At 50.4% G+C, this 19,638-nt stretch overlaps 1 protein-coding gene across 1 annotated transcript; it reads left to right on the top strand.

The window, feature by feature from the left end:
• Window positions 1–8,770: 8,770 nt before the first annotated feature.
• Window positions 8,771–12,175, top strand: LOC138784600 (uncharacterized). Its single transcript, XM_069960217.1, has 2 exons — window positions 8,771–8,802; window positions 11,132–12,175. The coding sequence occupies exon 2, from the start codon at window positions 11,176–11,178 to the stop codon at window positions 12,091–12,093; it is 918 nt and encodes a 305-aa protein (XP_069816318.1). The 5' UTR covers window positions 8,771–8,802; window positions 11,132–11,175; the 3' UTR covers window positions 12,094–12,175.
• Window positions 12,176–19,638: the final 7,463 nt, after the last annotated feature.

The following is a 19,638-nucleotide window of genomic DNA, read 5'->3' on the forward strand; positions in this document are numbered from 1 at the left end:
ATGATGATGGAACAAGAGGATGATGAGGGGTGTAGTGGTATGATGATGGAACAAGAGGATGATGAGGGGTGTAGTGGTATGATGATGGAACAAGAGGATGATGAGGGGTGGTGTAGTGGTATGATGATGGAACAAGAGGATGATGGGGGTGTAATGGTATGAGGATGAAGGAACAAGAGGATGATGAGGGGTGTAGTGGTATGATGATGGAACAAGAGGATGATGGGGGGTGTAGTGGTATGATGATGGAACAAGAGGATGATGGGGGTGTAGTGGTATGATGATGAAGGGACAAGAGGATGATGGGGGGTGTAGTGGTATGATGATGAAGGAACAAGAGGATGATGAGGGGTGTAGTGGTATGATGATGAAGGAACAAGAGGATGATGAGGGGTGTAGTGGTATGATGATGGAACAAGAGGATGATGGGGGTGTAGTGGTATGATGATGAAGGAACAAGAGGATGATGGGGGGTGTAGTGGTATGATGATGAAGGAACAAGAGGATGATTAGGGGTGTAGTGGTATGATGATGGAACAAGAGGATGATGAGGGGTGTAGTGGTATAATGATGAAGGAACAAGAGGATAGGGGTGTAGTGGTATGATGATTAAGGAACAAGAGGATGATGAAGGGTGTTGTGGTATGATGATGAAAGGGCAGGAGGATGAAGGGGGTGTAGTGGTATGATGATGAAAGGGCAGGAGGATGAAGGGGGTGTAGTGGTATGATGATGAAAGGGCAGGAGGATGAAGGGGGTGGTAGTATTATGATGGAGGTGTTTGTAGTATGATTATGAAAGGGCAGGAGGATAAAGGGGTAGTAGTATGATGATGGAGGGCAGGAGGATGAAAGGGGTAGTAGTATGGTGATGAAGGGGCAGGAGGAGGGGACAACATGGGGGGCATCTGTAAGGGGGATAAAATGGGGGGGGGAATCTATATGGGGGATAACATGGGGGGCATCTATAAGAGGGACAACACAGGGGGCCATCTATAAGGGGGAAACATTGGGGGGCCATCTATAAGGTGGACTACATGGGGGGTGTATACAATAGGGCATGTACTGTAAGGGGGATCACATAGTGTCAGGGCTACCTACTAAATGAGGGTGTAAAGGGGACAGTACAGATGTGCAGTGTGTAGAGAGATGAGGATGGTGTCAGTGTGAGGAGCCTAATACGTTTGTCTGGCACATTCTGTGGATTCATGGCTCGGAGAAGTTCTCATAATGGCCCAGGGCAGATGGAGAAGAAGAAAAGGGAAGAACTCTGATCAGAGAAGACGTCCCCTGTGAGTCACTTGATATAACTGCACTGTAATATATATGGTGTATAGAGCCTGTGTACAGTGCGTCCACCTCTATATGAGTGTATGAAGTGATATTGGTCTATGTACAGAAGATTATATTCAGTAGCAGCGGTGGTGTTACTCAGTATGTGGTGGTATTATTTGTTACTTGTTATCTCGTAATGTGTTTTATTGGATTTACTATACTGGATTTGGTCAGTAACAATATGGTGGTGATGGTTGTGGTGTGGCGGTAATATTTCCCCTTGTGTACTGGTAATATTGGCAATATTGGTCTCAGTAAACAGGATTTGTTTAGTAACAGTATGGCGGTAATATGTATTGTGATAATATTTCCTGTATACTGGTATTATTGGTAATATCAGTCTTGAGATATATATATATGCCAATAGCATCGAGAAAGGGGGGGCCCCAAGTTGACCTCTTACACCAGGGCCCAAGAGACATTAGCTATGCCCCTGGGTTACAGACAATCTGGAGTGGTTACAGGCAACCTGCTGTGGTTACAGGCAACTTTCAGTGGTTACGGGCAACTTGCGGTGCTCACAGGCAACCTGCAGTGGTTACGGACAATATAAGGTGGTTACAGGCTATCTGGGGTGGTTACGAGCAAGCTGTGGTGGTTATGGCTATCTGGGGTGGTTATGGGCAACCTGTGGGGGTTACAGACAACATGCGGTGGTTACGGGAAACTTGCGGTGGTTATGGACAACCTGAGGTGGTTACGGGCTATCTGGGGTGGTTACAAGCAACCTGTTGTGGTTATGGCTATCTTGGGTGGTTACAGGCTATCTGGACTGGTTACAGGTAATCTGGGGCGATTACACGTAATCTGGGGTGGTTATGGGTAAAAAGGAGTGTTTATGAATATTCTGGCGTAGTTATGTGTAATCTAGAGTGATTACGGGCAATCTGGGGTGGTTACAGACAATATAGGGGGGGTTACAGGCAAAGTGCGGTGGTAACGGGCAACGTGCCGTGGTTACAGGGGGTTACAGCGCAAGGTTTGGTGGTTACGGGGCAACGTCGTTATGCGTAATCTGGGGGGTTACGTGTAATCTGGGGGTGGTTACGGGCACTCTGAGAGTAAACCGCAATTATTACTATAATAAAAGTGTTTTTTATATTTTTTATAGTTTTTCACTTTCACATATAATTTTACATCACAGTAAATATAGTTCAGTGACAGGGACCAAAATGATTTATGGTGACAAGGGATAAAAAGTGCCGGTCACTGCATGGAACAAGCGATCAGTGGTATATAGTATATACCGCTGATCGCTTGTGCCAGGACCACAAAGGGTGGTCCCCGATCACTGCACCATGCTCTCCGCCCCATGATTTTTACTTTTCCATCACTGTGAACAGACATAGTCTGTTCACAGTGATGGGAGTGGCCATCTTGGATGTGATGGCCGCCCGGGGAGGGTTAGTTGCTGGCCACTAGGGGGTTAATCTGGGGGGTGGGGAGACACATTTTTTCATCTCCCCTCACCTTGAATAAAGTCAGCAGCAGCGCCGGTAATGTCCGGTACCAGCGGCCGCCGTTAATAACGTTAATAACGGCCATCGCGAAGGGCAGCCGGGACAGACCCCACACATTGCCCCGACCACTCAGTTACCTCTGGTAGCTGGGTGGACGGGGTGGGGGCCTTACTGGCGCTCCCGGCTCTATTCTCTGCCATCGCCGTAAAAAGCTAATGGCAGCAGAATAGAGCCCTTTAGTGACTGCCATAAAAAGCCGTATCAGCAATCACTAAGGGGTTAAATACAGCTAGGCGCCATGCCTGTAACTGTCTGCCCACCATTCTCATGTGGGGACAGTGGGGTCCCAGACTGCCCCCTGTTACTTATCATACATCCTGCGTATAGGTGAGATAGTATAGAGATCACCCCCTCTCCTCTCCATGTAAGCCTTGATGGACAGGGTCCTTTCTCCCACCTACTACATCCCTTATATGTACAGTACACTAGAAGCAGGGGTGCTCTGTAAATAAATATTATTAACCCCACTGGCAGAGTTTGGTGGGCACCTCAGAATAGGGAACAATGCCTTCATTCCCACCAGTAATACAGCAGTGACTCACAGGTGATGTCTTCTCTGATCGTAACCACTTTTCTTTTCCATCTGGCCCGAGCCATGACTCTTCTTTGAAAAATCTGCCAGAGAAACATTTTAGATTCCTTGCTCCAGCACATATAGTTAGTAGGTCCCCCCCATGCCCCCATATCATTTTAAGGCCTATAAATTATAAGTCCCCTCTGTTCCCCCAAATAATAGTGAGACACCTCTGTGCAGTCCCCATACAGTATTTATCCTACTTATGCCTTCAGGTAGTAGTTAGACCTCTTTTTTCAGGTAGGTCCCCCAGTAGGTAATATCCACCATGTTAGCATACGCCGTCTGTAAAAAAAAAAAAACAACATACTCACCTGGCTCCAGCATCTTCTCTTTGTCCCCCAACTGGCACTCAGTGATGTCACTCGAATGTTTGGCACAACAGCACAGTGATCAGCAAGGTAGAGAGCCAATAGCTCCTGGCAACCAGCCCAGGATATGGCTCACAGTTAGTGGCAAGTCTTTGGCGGGTATTTTTTTCCCCTCCTGTTTTCCCTTTCTGACAGCAGGTGGCTCCAACTGCAGCAGCCACTTCAATTGGTCTCATGGCAGAGGGCTATTATCTCTGAGAGAAACAGAAATCAACAGAAAAATTGCATATACAAAATATATAATAGCAAGATATAGTGTTAATCCTCATGTAGACATATATGGCAGCTTATCCTGTAAATTCACCTGAAATGACAAGTAAATAAATATTGTATTTTCCGGCGTATATGACGACCCCTGACTTTTAATAACATTGTCAGGAGTTTGCCTTATACGCCATAAAATGTTAACGCAGGGGTTAACTGCAGCTAAATAAAAAAACAAACAAACAGTAAACCTGGGGCCTGTTCCCGGCGTACGCGCGTCTCCTGTCCCCTTCCCGACGCAGGCAGTGTGACGTACACTGCCTGTGCCGGGGACCCCACAAAGCTCTACCGAGCAGCCGAGTGTCCCATCGGAGACGCTCGGCTGCTGGGAGAACTATGTGAGAATGGCAGAGGCTATGGGTACTTCCAGAGCCTCAGTCATTCTCCTGAAGCTATCCCCGGAGCCAAGTGCCTCTGATGAGATGCTCGGCTGTTCAGGAGAGCTTCAGGGGATCCCCGGTGCAGTCAGTGTACGTCACACTGCCTGCGCTGGGAACAGGCCCCAAGTGAGTTAACCATTTGGTTTTTTTATAATGGTCGCCCCATACGGTGGGGATGTGGCCATTTTTTAGCCCCCCACCACCATACGGGGCAATTATACCCAGCGTTTAAGACAACCCCCGACTTCCAAAAAGATTTTTCGGGGGTTAAAAAGTCTTATACGTCGGGAAAAACGGTAAAAAAGCTGTGGCCATTTCGACATCCAAAAAGTCTATATTTACTTTAGTTGGAGTTGTTTCAAGTCAGGAATTTTTAAAAGCAAGAAGTGTTTTTCCAATTTTTCCAACATTAGCTATTTAAAAGGAATGATGTATTGCCCCAGCACAGGTGTGCCACTAAGTTCTTATTGCACCTGGGCAAAGTAACTCCTATCAGGTTCTCACATACGGGGATGAAGGTAGAAACATATGTTATGTGTATTTACCCCAGTAGGTGTCACAACAGTTCTTGTTACTCCCTATACACTGCTGAAGGAAACAATGGGTTAACTGTTGTATGTCACATGTTGTTCTCATATCCTATCACAGGTGCAGGTGTTTTCCCTCCTTTTCTCTCTCCTATGACTATTTTCCTTTCTTCCACACACACAGCCCCACCAATCACCAGGAGGCTTGGTTTCCTCCTATATAATAAGAGGTTAGTTTCTGGTGGGAGGGTCTGTCTTTTGTCAGGAGCTAGAGCGAGACACACTAGAGGGAGTGCTTCTCCTAAGCTGTTCACCACCGCTAGCATGTACTGCTAGATGGCTCAGGAGGAAAGGACGTCCTCTGAGGATCACCTTGTCCACACCAGGAATACTCTCAACACAGTACAGGGCAGTGACCTCTATCCAGTTAGGCACTGACCCAAGTAAAACAAAGCTGCCAAGTGTATGTATTATACTGCGTAACACATGGCTCTCCTGAAAGGATTCAGGAAGTGTGCTTCACCCAGCGCAGGGACCTGAGACTTCATACTACCCTTATGGGACAGGTAACCCAACACTGTAGGGCATTAGGCAATGAGAAACATGAGTACAGGTTTTTCTTCTGTTTCTTTCAACTACACTATCCCAGCAGAGTACAAAGCTACATTGGACAGGGTCCTCAAGATGCTCCTCTACTCTCACCTCTGTTGTTACAACTACTTCTACCTCTCACCTGCACCTGCAGTTACGAAAAGCCTTATTCTGTATTTGCACTGGAAAAGAATCTCAGTAAACGGACACTATTTTGGTTGAGCTACTGGAATCTGTCATTTTTGCACCTACACACCAGGTTACACTTGGGTTATCCAAAGCAGCGCCTGTTTGACCAGGGGTGGGTATCTATACCACTTCAGGCTATTGTGACAGGTGCCCAAAACATAACTAAAGCTATCAACCGACCAACAGGCATCACCACTGCACCACAACACAATGATAAATTTAGTGCATTATAAGAATAAACCACTAGATGGAGCTAAACTCACAGTAATAGTTTATTTTCTGAAATTGTAAGCTTGATGGATCACAATGTCTTTTCCAATGTTTCAAAAGATGTTCAGTGAAAAAGCTGATGATAAATTTTGTTGGGTAAATAAAGTTTTAAAAATGTAAAATTATAATATTTGGCTGCTAAAGGTCACATAGTGCTGAATGGTACATCATTACTTAAAGAGGACCTGTCACCCCCCTGTCACAGGCTCCCGACCCCCCGCTAGAGCCCCTCATACTTACTTGATTGCGCTGGGTCCCGGGACAGAGATATCCCCGTGGGAAGCCCGGCGCGCCGCTGAGACGAGTCCGACGCTCATAGAGAATAGATGGAGTGTCTGACTCACCATTCATTATTTATGAGCGTCGGACTCATCTCAGCGGTGCGCGCCAGGCTTCCCGCTGGGATATCTCCGTCCCGGGACTGGCCGAAGAAGCGGGACCCGGCGCGATGAAGTAAATATGAGGGGCTCTAGCGGGGGGTTGGGAGCCTGTCACCCCGGCACCGGGGGTGACAGGTGCTCTTTAAAGAAAACATTAAGAAACAGTAGGGGACCTCCATGGTCAGCGATGTACAAACAACAGGCATGTGATTCAGCCAGTTTCATATAAAGGGCACAGCATATTAACTCAGCCTTCGCTGTTTGTTGGTAGAGTCACCAGACATTCATCTAATATACAGACTGTGCAGATCTCACAGCGATGATTACAGAACTTCTGCTGGATGCTAAGCTTACGGATGGCCTGCTGAAGGGAAAGATGCATGCAAAGCTTCAAGCAATTCAGTTAGGCAATGATGGATGACATTCATTCCTAGCACTATGTCAGAATCAGTACCACCACATGTCTCAGTAACTATAATGCCTATGTCAGTAAACTTACGATTGCCTACTTGTATGGTGGGCTTTCAGTAACCCACTTAAGTAATAGGTGTAATATTTCTAGCCACTACAGATAAACAGTCATTGGAATCACTAGACAGTTATGAACAGGGGCGTAGCTAATGTCTCCTGGGCCCTGGTGCGAGAGGCCAACTTGGGCCCCCCCCCCCTCCTTTCACGACCAAGTGATGCTATTGGTGTGTGTGTATATATGTAATACCAGTATATAGGAAGGAAACATTACCGCCACACCACAACCACTACCATCACCACCATATTGTTACTGACCAAATCCAGTATACTAAATCACCTCATCCAGTCATATAGAGGTGGCCCCAGCTCTACACCGGGTCTATACACCATATACATTACAGTGCAGTTATATCAGGTGACTCACAGGAGACGTCTTCTCTGATCAGAGTTCTTTCCTTTTCATCTTCTCCATCCGTCCTGGGCCATTATGAGAACTTCTCCGAGCTACGAATCCACAGAATCTGCCAGACAGACATATTAGGCTCCTCACACTGACACCATCCTCATCTCTATACACACAAGGCGCGCAGGGAGCTCTGGGATGCGCGCGCTGCCGGGGGTAAGACGCGACACCCCCGGCAGCCGCGCAGCAGCCGGGAGAAGACGGAGCCAGACTCTTGGGGACGTACAGGCGCTTAGACTGTGTGACCAGGGACTGCAGTGGTTTTGGGAGGCATTCGCACAGGCATGGCTATCTAGGCATAATGTTTTTTCCCTTGTTTTGCTTCCTGGTTCTCGGCGTGGTGTTAAGACTGCCTATGCTGCGTCATGAGGGGTTAACCAATGGGAGGCGTCTATGTTCCCGCCAAAGGAGTCTATATATCCCCCTCTCACACTCACCACTTCCTCTTGTTGTTCCGGAAGCGAGCTGTGAACACCGCTTGCTGTCTGTGATTCAGAGATGTCGGATGACCAGCTGCTGCAGCTTCTTACTGCCCGCCTCCAGAGTGCGGATGAGGAGTTCCTGGGCCGTCTGAGGACTGCTCTGTCTCCTCCAGCGACCTCCGCTGGTAATGTTCCTCCCCCGGTCACTGCTAAGAGCTCAGGGAGCCGCCGGTCCGCACGTGTCTCGCGGCCACCAGCGAGACTCAGCCCCAGCTCTATCCCTCTGCATGCTAAACGCAGCAACAGCTTGCGTTCTGGCTCCGCCCCTCCGCCCCCTCACCCCAGAAGTTCATCCTCTGCCCCTGTTTTCCGGCCCCCTGCTCCTCGTGGTCCGTTGGTGTCAGAGACTGCAGACATGGGTGCTCAGCAGAGCCACAGCTCCTCTTCAGAGCATCCCCCCTCCCCTCCTGCCCAGCAGCCTGTAACAGCCTCCGCTTCTCCTCCCGTCTAGCAGGCTGTAGCAGCCTCTCCCTTTCCTCCCGTCCAGCAGGCTGCCTTATCTCAGCCATCAGCTCTGTCTGTGGCTCAAGTTACAGTGCCTCACACTGTCCCCCCTCCCCCTCCCTCCTCTTCCACTGCTGCCGTTGTGCCTGCTAATGTCCCCAGCACTAATCTCACTTCCTCCTCTCCCACTCCTCTGCCGGCAGCTGTCGCTCCTAATGAAGCCCCCCCGGCCAGGAGGTCCCAGAGGATCCGCAATCGCTCTGGTTCCTCTTCCTCCTCCCATGATTCCCCTGGGCACAGTTGCCACGGACGTCACAGGCGTCACTCCCGCCGCTGCTCACGCAGTTCGAGATGCTCCAGAAGATCCAGATCGTCTCGATGGCGCTCTCCCTCTACTTCAGAGTGGTCCTCCGGCGAAAGCGGCCGGCGCAGCATTCGTATGAGGCCGGAGCCTCCGCCGTCCAGGTCGTTTAGCCTGGTACATTGTGAAGTTCCTCCGGTCGGCGTCCCTCCTCCTCCTCCAACGATACCATCGGGATTGGGTGAGTTCAATTATGCGGGTGCTTGGGGGGCGGGATCCGGGAAAGACGGTGAGGTGTTAGCGTTGCTTAGAACACTGTTAGATAAGCACCCCCTCCCTCCCCCTAACCCAGGTACATCTCAGGATAATACTTTTAACCCCCCTCGCCACCATGCGGGGGTCCATAAAGACGTTTTCTTTTGTGGTGTTAGCCCCCTGGGTTCCCATGTGGATAACGACACAAAAGACAAGATATGGGCCAATCAATACATAGACATATGGTCTTTAATTTCCGTCGAGCAGCCATCTATAGACAGAGAGCGGGGTTTCCCTGATAGCAGACCCTATGACCGCAGGCCTAAGCCAGCAAAAACTATGAACAACTGGATACAGGCTTTTGCTGTTATGGGATGTGTTATGGGGCAAAGGCACCCTGAGCGTTGTCAGGAGCTCTTCATTTATTTTGACACCATTTACAATGCTTATAAATCCCATGGTGGTTCAGCTTGGTGGCGTTACGACGAAGAATTTCGTCGTCGCCTAAGCCTTCATCCTGATATCGGGTGGGGGGTAAAAGCTACAGACGTATGGCTGCGCCTTATGACAGCCCCACAAAGGAGTTACTCCTTTCCCTCAGCGGCCACTGCTGCCGGTGCACCTGCTGCGCAGGGGGCAGTGGCCGTACGCAGACCAGGAGCCTGCTGGCTCTACAATGAAGGGCACTGCAGATTCGCAGGTCTTTGTAAATACCGGCATGAGTGCTCCTCTTGCGGGGGCACTCATCCCGCGCTGCGATGCCGTTCAAACTCGGGAAAATCGACACGCCCAAGTACCAGTGACCCAAAGGACCCCGGTGTGCGCGGCTGCGATGGAACCCTGGCAAAATCTATACCCCAATAAGCAGGAGGCAGATCAATTACGTTTTGGTTTTACTTTTGGTTTTTTCATCCCCTTCATTCTCAGCCGCAACCCCTTATTCGCTGACAATTTGAAATCCGCTAGGGATCACCCGGAAGTTTTAAAAGAAAAAATGCGGAAAGAGGTATCTCTTGGCAGGATAGAGGGCCCTTTCCCTTCTCCACCCTTCACTAACCTACGAGTTTCCCCACTCGGAGTAGTCCCAAAAAAGGACCCAGGAAAGTTCCGTCTTATCCACCACCTGTCACATCCGAAGGGCGTTTCGGTTAATGACGGGATTTCTCCTGAGGATGCCTCAGTCTCATATGTATCCTTTGACCGTGCGGTAGCATTGGTCAGAGATGACGGGCCGTGGCGCATTAATGGCTAAATCCGACATTGAGTCGGCTTTCCGTTTATTACCAGTACACCCGGATTGTTACCACCTTCTCGGCTGCCACGTGGAGGGGAAATTCTATTATGACACCTGTCTCCCTATGGGCTGCTCCATATCTTGCCATTATTTCGAGATGTTCAGCACTTTCTTGGAATGGTCGGTAAGATATGAGACCGGCGCCAGGTCCATCATTCATTATCTGGATGATTTCCTCTTCGTGGCCCCCGCAAACAGTGGTTTATGTCGTTTTCTTCTTGACACTTTCCGATTCATGATGGACCGGTTTGGTGTCCCGGTTTCTGCTGAAAAAACGAAAGGTCCACTTACAACATTGTCGTTCTTAGGCATTGAAATTGACACCATGGAAATGGTTTTCAGATTGCCCCCGGATAAGCTCTCCAGGCTTGCAGATTTGATAGAGGGTTTTTGTTCGGTCCACAAGGTCACCTTAAGACAAATGCAGTCCCTTCTCGGTCTCCTGGTCTTTGCCTGCCGGGTTATGCCCATGGGCAGAGTTTTCTCTCGCCGCCTGTCTTTAGCGACACGGGGGGTAAAGTCTCCGGGACACCGAATTCGCCTAACAAGGCAATTAAAATTAGATTTGGAAGTCTGGAAAGCTTTTCTCGCCAATTACAACGGCAGGACTTACATGAGGTGCCTAGAATGCAGCAGTGATGAAATCGAACTGTTCACTGATGCATCTGGTTCCTGTGGCTTTGGGGCTGTTTTCCAGAAATCTTGGTGTTCTGCCCCTTGGCCAGTACATTGGTCCACGGCTGGTTTGTGCAAAAATCTCACACTACTCGAGCTATTTCCCATCATAGTAGCCATCGAAATTTGGGGTTCGAAATTCAGTAACCGTCATATCTGTTTTTGGACTGACAATTTGGGGGTTGTGTATTGTGTTAACAACCTTTCTTCTTCTTCTCCTCCTGTGCTGGCTCTCCTTCGTCATCTGGTGTTGAGATGTCTGGACCTGAACATCCTTTTTAGAGCACGTCATGTCCCAGGTAAGATGAATTCGGTCGCTGACTCCCTCTCCCGTTTCCGTTGGCAGGAGTTTCGGTCCCTCCTGCCCGGGGCGGACGACCATGGCCATTTATGCCCGGATCACATTTGGGACATAGTGGACAGCAATTGATGGCTTTGATCAGTTCTTCAGTGACACCACCCACCTGGCAACGGCATGGTAAGGCGTGGGAGGACTGGGTAAGGTTGGCGGTTCCTAGGGATGTCTCCTCCTCCGCGGAGGTCAGATTGCATGTCACCATTGATTTTCTGTTACAATTGCGCGATAAGGGTGTCTCTAGCATAGTAGCGCAGCGATCGCTGTCTGGTGTGGCATTTTTTCTAAAGCTCAACGGTTGGGAGGACTCTACGAAGCATTTCGCCATACGTCAAGCCCTCAAAGGTTGGAAAAAACATCACATCCGAAAAGAATCCAGGCGTCCTGTTTCGTATAGTCTTCTCAACAAGCTGGTATCGGCATGCCCCTCTGTTTGCTCCTCCCCTTATGAGTCAACCCTTTTTTCAGCATGTTTTTGCACAGCATTTTTTGGTGCGCTGCGTGTTGGGGAGCTTCTCCCCCCTTCTAAGCATAAACCTGGAGGCTTACTTTATGAGGATGTGGTCGTTGCCAACGACGTTCTACGGATCCGGGTGCGCTCCTCAAAGACTGATCAGTTTGGTCGGGGTGCCTGGTTGCCCATAAGGCAAGTGCAGGGCTCGCTTTGCCCAGTACAACAGGTTTCTGATTACTTGGCGCTTAGGCCTGCGGGCTCGCATTTTTTCGTACATGTTGACTCTACTCCGGTCACACAATTCCAATTTCTGTCGGTGTTTAGGCGCTGTTTATCTGCAGTAGGGGCTCCTCCTGACCAATTCGCTACCCACTCATTTCGTATCGGGGCGGCCACAGAGGCGGCAAGGGCGGGCCTCTCCGAGGCCGAGGTTCAGCGTATAGGCCGTTGGCGCTCCGCATGCTTCGCTGGCTACATCCGTCCCGATCTTTTATTATGAGGCTAACGTTTATTTCTTTTAGGCACCGTCAAACCAGTAATTTGGCTATTAGGTCATTCTTACATAGTCCGCGCTTCTCAGCGAGCTGAATTTCGCCCTGGGGGGCTCAACTTGGGTTTTTGGGACCTGGACGTCAATTGGCGTGGAATTCGGGGACTCAGATGGCCGCAGGTCTTACCGGAAGTGGTCGATATAGGCCGTGGAGCAACTAGTCCGGTGATCTTAGTATTACACGCCGGTGGTAATGATCTATGTTCTATGCGCATGGCAGAGTTAATGACCCTAATGAGGGCAGACATAGAGCGTTTTCAGAATTTTTTCACTGAAATGATTTTTGTCTGGTCGGAAATTATCTCCAGAGTGGCCTGGCAGGGAGCGCGAGACTCGGAAGCTGTTGAAAGGGCCCGCAGGTCCGTCAACTCTCGGGTTTCCCGGTTCGTCCGCTCTCGAGCTGGTGTGGTGGTATGCCACCGCCAATTGGAAGGCGACAATAGTCGCCTCATGGTTTCCGACGGCACACATTTGACCGACATAGGATCTGACATCTTCCTCTCAGGTATACAAGACGGCATAGAGCAGGCCATATTCTTGCTGGGCGGGGGTCGGAGTCCTGTTTAGGTGTAACAGTCCTCCTCCGTGGCGGCTTTGGTGGATTTAAAGTTATGGAGCAGTTATGGTTTAGCCAGTAAGAACGATGTGCCCGTTGGGAGTCCAGCGGCCGGCACACCGCTTCCGGCTCGAGTTTGGTATCTGCAAGTTGAAGTTAAGTGCCTTATAGTTACTTGGAGAAGTAATTTAATAAAAGCTGTGGCCGACCACCGTCCAGCAAAGATTTAACCTGTGTCGTGTCTTCATTATGCCTACCTGGGTTCAAGTCGTTATAGCTCACCTTACTGCAGTCTTGGGGACGTACAGGCGCTTAGACTGTGTGACCAGGGACTGCAGTGGTTTTGGGAGGCATTCGCACAGGCATGGCTATCTAGGCATAATGTTTTTTCCCTTGTTTTGCTTCCTGGTTCTCGGCGTGGTGTTAAGACTGCCTATGCTGCGTCATGAGGGGTTAACCAATGGGAGGCGTCTATGTTCCCGCCAAAGGAGTCTATATATCCCCCTCTCACACTCACCACTTCCTCTTGTTGTTCCGGAAGCGAGCTGTCCCTCCCTCCCTCCCTTGTTGTTAAAAATAAAAAAACAAAAAAAATAAAAATAAAAAAAACAAAAAACAAAAACCCTATATATATTGTCATATGATGTTCATATGTCTACTGTGTTCTGAACTATTTCTCTTTAAGTCACAGCTGGCTGCTTTGGTGGATTTAAAGTTATGGAGCAGTTATGGTTTAGCCAGTAAGAACGATGTGCCCGTTGGGAGTCCAGCGGCCGGCACACCGCTTCCGGCTCGAGTTTGGTATCTGCAAGTTGAAGTTAAGTGCCTTATAGTTACTTGGAGAAGTAATTTAATAAAAGCTGTGGCCGACCACCGTCCAGCAAAGATTTAACCTGTGTCGTGTCTTCATTATGCCTACCCGGGTTCAAGGGGTTATAGCTCACCTTACTGCAGTCTTGTGACCGCAAGCAAAACAATGCTTGCGGTCACAAGAGTGATTGATCGGGAGGGCCTCGAGGGGGCCTTGGGGGGCCGACCGCGGTAGCTACGCCACTGGTTATGAATAATCAAAATGGCTTTCAAACACTTGGCTTTCGATTGGGGCAACCTGAGAACCAGTGTCCACAAGCACATCAAATAGGATTCCATTGAGACAGACAGTTATATGTCGGCAGGCCAAAGGAACCTTGACTCCCATCTAGCCGCCTTCTTGGACCTCAGGGGCTTCCCGTTTAACTGACAGCAAACTGGCTTGTAGTGTCAATACTTGTGACAGTAGGTACAGTAGGGTGTAGCATGTGGACCTCTTCCAGGAGGTGGCAGTCCTGGACTAGGATGGCAGACATGGGGTTCGGGGCACAAAGCTTTACCTCGTGAAGAGACTCTGGAGGGACGCACAGGCTGCATTTGTAAGTCCTTGGTCGTCTGACAAACTAACTAGTAGGTGTGCTTGCCAGCACTGGTAGGTGAGGAGCTGCATACAAATTCTCTGGGGGTTACGGTGGCCAAGTCCGACAGGCAGTGTCGGACTGGGCCACTGGACGATCTTCTGTAAGGCCCCCTCTCCCACACACATGGCACACTGACTGTTGGGTGGCAGATGACAGAGTCAACGTTACCCCCAGGACCGGCAGAGCAGACCGCAAACCTCCCCCGGACAGTGCCGGATTCCAGCCTGCGCACACAACCCTAAGCAGCGCCATCAGCCAATCAGGTAATCCCTGCTGCCTGTGCGGCCTCCTCCTCCTCCAGTCCCAGGTATTATAGCGTGTATGTGTTGGACCCTGCCCCAGCTGCCCCAGTCGCTTCCAGCTGCTGTCCGTCACTCCCAGCTGTCTTCCTGTCATCCCCATCTGCCCCAGTCACCCCCAGCTGCCTCCCTTCCAGTCACCCCCAGCTGCCCCCTACCCCAATCACCCCCAGCTGCCTCCCTTCCTCAGTCACCCCTAGCTGTCCCCCTGCCCCAGTCAGTCCCAGATGCCCCTTCTGCCTTAGTCACCCCCAGCAGCCCCTCCTTCCTGTCTCCCCAGCTTCCTCCCCTGCCCCAGTCACCGCCAGCTGCCCCCCTGCCCAAAATATCCCCAGCTGCCCCCCTGACCCAAATATCCCCAGCTGCCTCCCTTCCTGTGCCACCCCCAGCTGCCCCCTGCCCCAGTTACTCTCAGCTGTCCCAGTCACCCCCAGCTGCCCCTCCTGCCTCAGTCACTCGCAACTGCCTCACCTTCCCCAGTCACTGCCAGCTGCTCCTCCTGCCTCAGTCACCCGCAGCTGCCTCTCCTTCCCCAGTCACTTGCAGCTGCCTCTCCTTCCCCAGTCACTCCCAGCTGCCTCACCTGCCCCAGTCACTCCCAGCTATCCCCCTGTCACCCCCAGCTGCCTCCCCTTCCTCAGTCACTCCCAGATGCCCCTCCTGCCCCAGTCACCCCCAGCTTCCCCTCCTGCCCCAGTCACCTGCAGCTGCCTCCTCTTCCCCAGTCACTCCCAGCTGCCCCTCCTGCCCCAGTTGCCCCCTGCCATAGTTACTCCCAACTGCCCCCTTCCCCAGTCACTCCCAGCTGCCCTCTTCCCCAGTCACTCCCTTCTGCCCCCGTCACCACTAGCTGCCTCCCCTGCCCCAGTCACCCCCATCTGCCCCTCCTGCCCCAGTGACCCTCAACTGCCCCTCCTGCCCAAGTAACCCCCAGCTGCCTCTCCTGCCCCAGTAACCCCCAGCTGCCCCTGCTCCAATCACCCACAGCATTTACCATGCCCCAAACACCCCTAGCTGCCTCCCTTCCCCGGTTACCCCCAGCTGCCCCCTGTCCCAATCTCCCCCAGCAGTTTCCCTTCCCCAGTCAACCCCAGCTACCCCCTGCCCTATTCACCCCTTGCTGCCCTCCTGCCCCTGTCACCCACAGCTGCCCTCCTGCCCCAGACACCCCCAGCTGCTTCCCCAGTCACCCCCAAGTGAGTAACTGCGATCAGAGAAGACATCACCTGTAAGTCATTAGTAACTGCACTGTAATCCCTTACATGGTGTGCAGAACCTGTGTATTATTGGTGTTTAAACAGGTCAGTGTATGGTTTGTGGTAGTGTTCTGTACGCCTGTTGTAGAACCGCAGTCTCACCTTAGATAGTGACTGGATCTAAAACTAGTCCTGTAGCTTGTTAAGGATGACATCAATGTTGGATTTGTGAGCAAGTACCCAGGCACACACCTCTCCAGCTGCAGGTCCTTCTAGCTGGTCTAGGAGAACCTCCACCTGTTGCTCAAGAGAAGGAGACAGAAATTTTTGTGATATGTGAATTTTTCACTAAAATGGGCCAGTGTATGTGGTACACCCCTGTAATATGGCAAGTTGGCAGGGTGCAGGAACACTGATGCAGGGGGTGCGGCTGGGGATGCAGCAACATTTTGTGAGGTCGGTTGTACTGAGGGAGCTGATGCTGAGGAGCCTGCTGGTTGCTGATCACTGCCACTGGAGGTATACATGCTGTTGCTGAGAGTGGCACTGTGCCTTTAAGTGAAGAGGTGCTGTGGCAGACAGGAATGCTGATGAACTTTTGATGAACACATGAGCTGCAGATTGGCAAAGTGGCTGACAACAGAGGACAATACCTGTAGTTGTGGCCAGTGCTGGAGGAAAGAGCTGTCGCTGGAACGCAGCAGGGCTAAAGATGCAGAGCTGTCAGCAGAAGAGAGGCTTGAGTGATAAAAACTTAAAGCGTCATTTTTCTGAAAACAATAAAATACCTATGGTACAAGCGATTTTAAGAAACTCTGTAATAGGTTTTATTTACCAAAAGAGTTTCCTTCTGGACTGAAAAAGCAGATTTCCTAGCTCCCCCCTCACTTCAGAAGGAGCAGGATTTCTGTCCATTATGTGGCTATGGAGAGGGGAGGGGCAGAGAGGAGTGAGCACGGAGGAGTTCTGCAAAGCACAACACCCTGCAATCTTCTATCAGCAAGTTCCTAGATAAGCACTGACCTCTCTGACCCCTGAATCCAGTGTTTTGGGTTCCCAGACAGTCTACAAACAGCTGGCCTTCATGTCACCTCTTCCTGCTCCCTCATCTCCCTCGGCCTCTCCCCCCTCTATAGGGATATAATGGAGACAGCAGAACCCGTCTTCACTGGCTTCTCTGTAATGAAGACTGGTTTGCCTGATAATGCACAGATAAGAAGTGAGGCGGGGAGGCTGGGAGAATCCTTTTTGAGTACAGAAAGAGGCTTTTTTTGCCTAATAAAACCTATTATAGAGTTTCTTAAAATCGCTTATACTACTGTTTTCTGAAAAAAAAAAAAAAAAAAAAATATGACAGTTACGCTTTAAGGGTAGCTTCACACGTACAGTATCGCAGATTTTCTGCTGCGGATCCGCAGCAGACTTGACTAAATGAATGGACACACCATTAAATCCGCACCATCAAATCTGCTGCGGATCTGCAGCAGATTTGATGGTGCAGATTTAAAGCTGTGTTCAGTTATTTAGATCAGATCTGCTGCGGATCCGCAGTATGTGTGAAGATACCCGAAGAGGAGAAAACTTCTATCTGTAACTGTGGCGGCTAGGCGCTGTAGCTGAATACTGGTTTACCAGAGTCAGGGTATCTATAAAGCAGTCAGCTCAGCGGTACCGCACCTGATTACTGCCCAGTATGCACAAGGAGTTAGTCGTTGGAGGTCCGTGAGGACGGATGTGTAAGAGATGAGTTCAGTTACAGATTGCTTCTACAGCAATGACCAATATTTCTAGGATGCAGTGCTAAACCACTGTAGGGGAGATCAGCCACAAAAAATACCCTAGCCCACGCCAGGAACTTCTCAAAAAAGTGCAGGGCAGACTCTGGAAGCAAGAGGAGCTGACCCCAGTAGGACAAAGCTACCAGTATTGAAAATGTCTACGTATCCTACTGAGCAGTCCAGGTCGACTGGGAAAACTCGGCACCTTGCTACACCCAGTTAACCAATGACTGGGGCTTGTGCTACCCTAGAAGGATGAGTAGCTTGCAACTGCAGGGCAGAAGGCGGTCAGACATAGGTGTAAACATGAGTAAGAGTATTATTTATCTACTGATATCTACACTACAGTCCCGGCAGAGTACTGGATCTACACTGGGCAAGGGCTCCTCTGGCAAACTCCTCTCCTCTTCTTTCTACCTCTACAAAGCACTACTACTACCTCTACCAAAACTCTTACTCTTTTCAAGCACCTACTTCTAAAGCACTTGAGTCTGTGTCAAGATTTGCACAAAGCGTGTACTGTTCACCTACAACATATCCAATAAATTGTTATGCTTTTGTATGAAACGCACAAGACTCTGTCATCTTCTATCTGCACCTGCACCTATACACACACCACCGCACACCTTGGGTTATTTTTCCCCTTCTCTGTGGGAACTGGTACCGACATCCCGGGTGGGTCAGTTACCCCTCCAGGTTGCCATGACAAGAGCCCAAGGGACCAACAAAAGCCTTGAGGTTACCGAACACTTGGGGACATAAACCGGCCATATACAAAGCAAATACCAACATCACACCTGTGTGCTATCATAGCACTGGCATCACAACAAGTAACATCATCACATCACTGGCCGAGCAAACCACATTGGTGGCAGGCCTGTACTGGGCCATTACATCGGCCTCCGGTGCTGTGCAGGAGGATGATGATTTGTAGCTGTGCCTTCTGTGCCCGGGCACTGTGTGGCTTCTTCTCGGGCAGGAGATCGTTGACCCTCACTGCTTCCCCCACCTCCAGCATCCCAGGCACCGGCAGCAGCCTGTGTATGAAATTTACCTGTGCATCATATACTCCGGCCCTCCATCACATCCCTCTAGCCTCATTTTTGTCTCTTCTTTCTATCCCACTCAATTCTCTCTCAGTGCCCTTCTGGTCTCTCTGTACCCCTCTCTACTCCTCTGGTTTCTCTGTTCCTCTCACTGCTCTTCTGGTCACACTGTTCTTCTCACTGCCCCTCTGGTTTGGCTGTACCTCCTCCACTCCTCTGGTTTCTCTGTTCCTGTTACTGATCTTCTGCTAACACTGTTCCGTACACTGCTCTTCTGGTCACACTGTTCTTCTTACTGCCCCTCTGGTTTGGCCTCCTCCACTTCTCTGGTTTCTCTGTTCCAGAGACTGCCCTTCTGGCCTCACTGTTCATCTCACTGCTCTTCTGGCCTCACTGTTCATCTCACTGCTCTTCTGGTCTCACTGTTCCTCTCACTGCTCTTCTGGTCTCACCGTTCCTCTCACTGCTCTTCTGGTCTCACCGTTCCTCTCACTGCTCTTCTGGTCTCACCGTTCCTCTCACTACTCTTCTGGTCTCACCGTTCCTCTCACTGCTCTTCTGGTCTCACCGTTCCTCTCACTGCTCTTCTGGTCTCACCGTTCCTCTCACTGCTCTTCTGGTCTCACTTATCCTCTCACTGCTCTTCTGGTCTCACTGTTCCTCTTACTGCTCTTCTGGTCTCACCGTTCCTCTCACTGCTCTTCTGGTCTCACCGTTCCTCTCACTGCTCTTCTGGTCTCACCGTTCCTCTCACTGCTCTTCTGGTCTCACCGTTCCTCTCACTGCTCTTCTGGCCTCACTGTTCATCTCACTGCTCTTCTGGTCTCACTGTTCATCTCACTGCTCTTCTGGTCTCACTGTTCTTCTCACTGCTCTTCTGGTCTCACTGTTTATTTCACTGCTCTTCTGGTCTCACTGTTCATCTCACTGCTCTTCTGGTCTCACCGTTCCTCTCACTGCTCTTCTGGTCTCACCGTTCCTCTCACTGCTCTTCTGGTCTCACCGTTCCTCTCACTGCTCTTCTGGTCTCACCGTTCCTCTCACTACTCTTCTGGTCTCACCGTTCCTCTCACTGCTCTTCTGGTCTCACCGTTCCTCTAACTGCTCTTCTGTTCTCACCGTTCCTCTCACTGCTCTTCTGGTCTCACCATTCCTCTCACTGCTCTTC

This window comes from Dendropsophus ebraccatus, chromosome 2, assembly GCF_027789765.1.
Source record: "Dendropsophus ebraccatus isolate aDenEbr1 chromosome 2, aDenEbr1.pat, whole genome shotgun sequence".
Lineage (NCBI taxonomy): Eukaryota > Metazoa > Chordata > Amphibia > Anura > Hylidae > Dendropsophus > Dendropsophus ebraccatus.

Bases quoted from the DNA above. Each gene is read 5' to 3' on its own strand.
- LOC138784600 (XM_069960217.1), top strand. From the start codon at position 11,176: ATGCCCGGATCACATTTGGGACATAGTGGACAGCAATTGATGGCTTTG.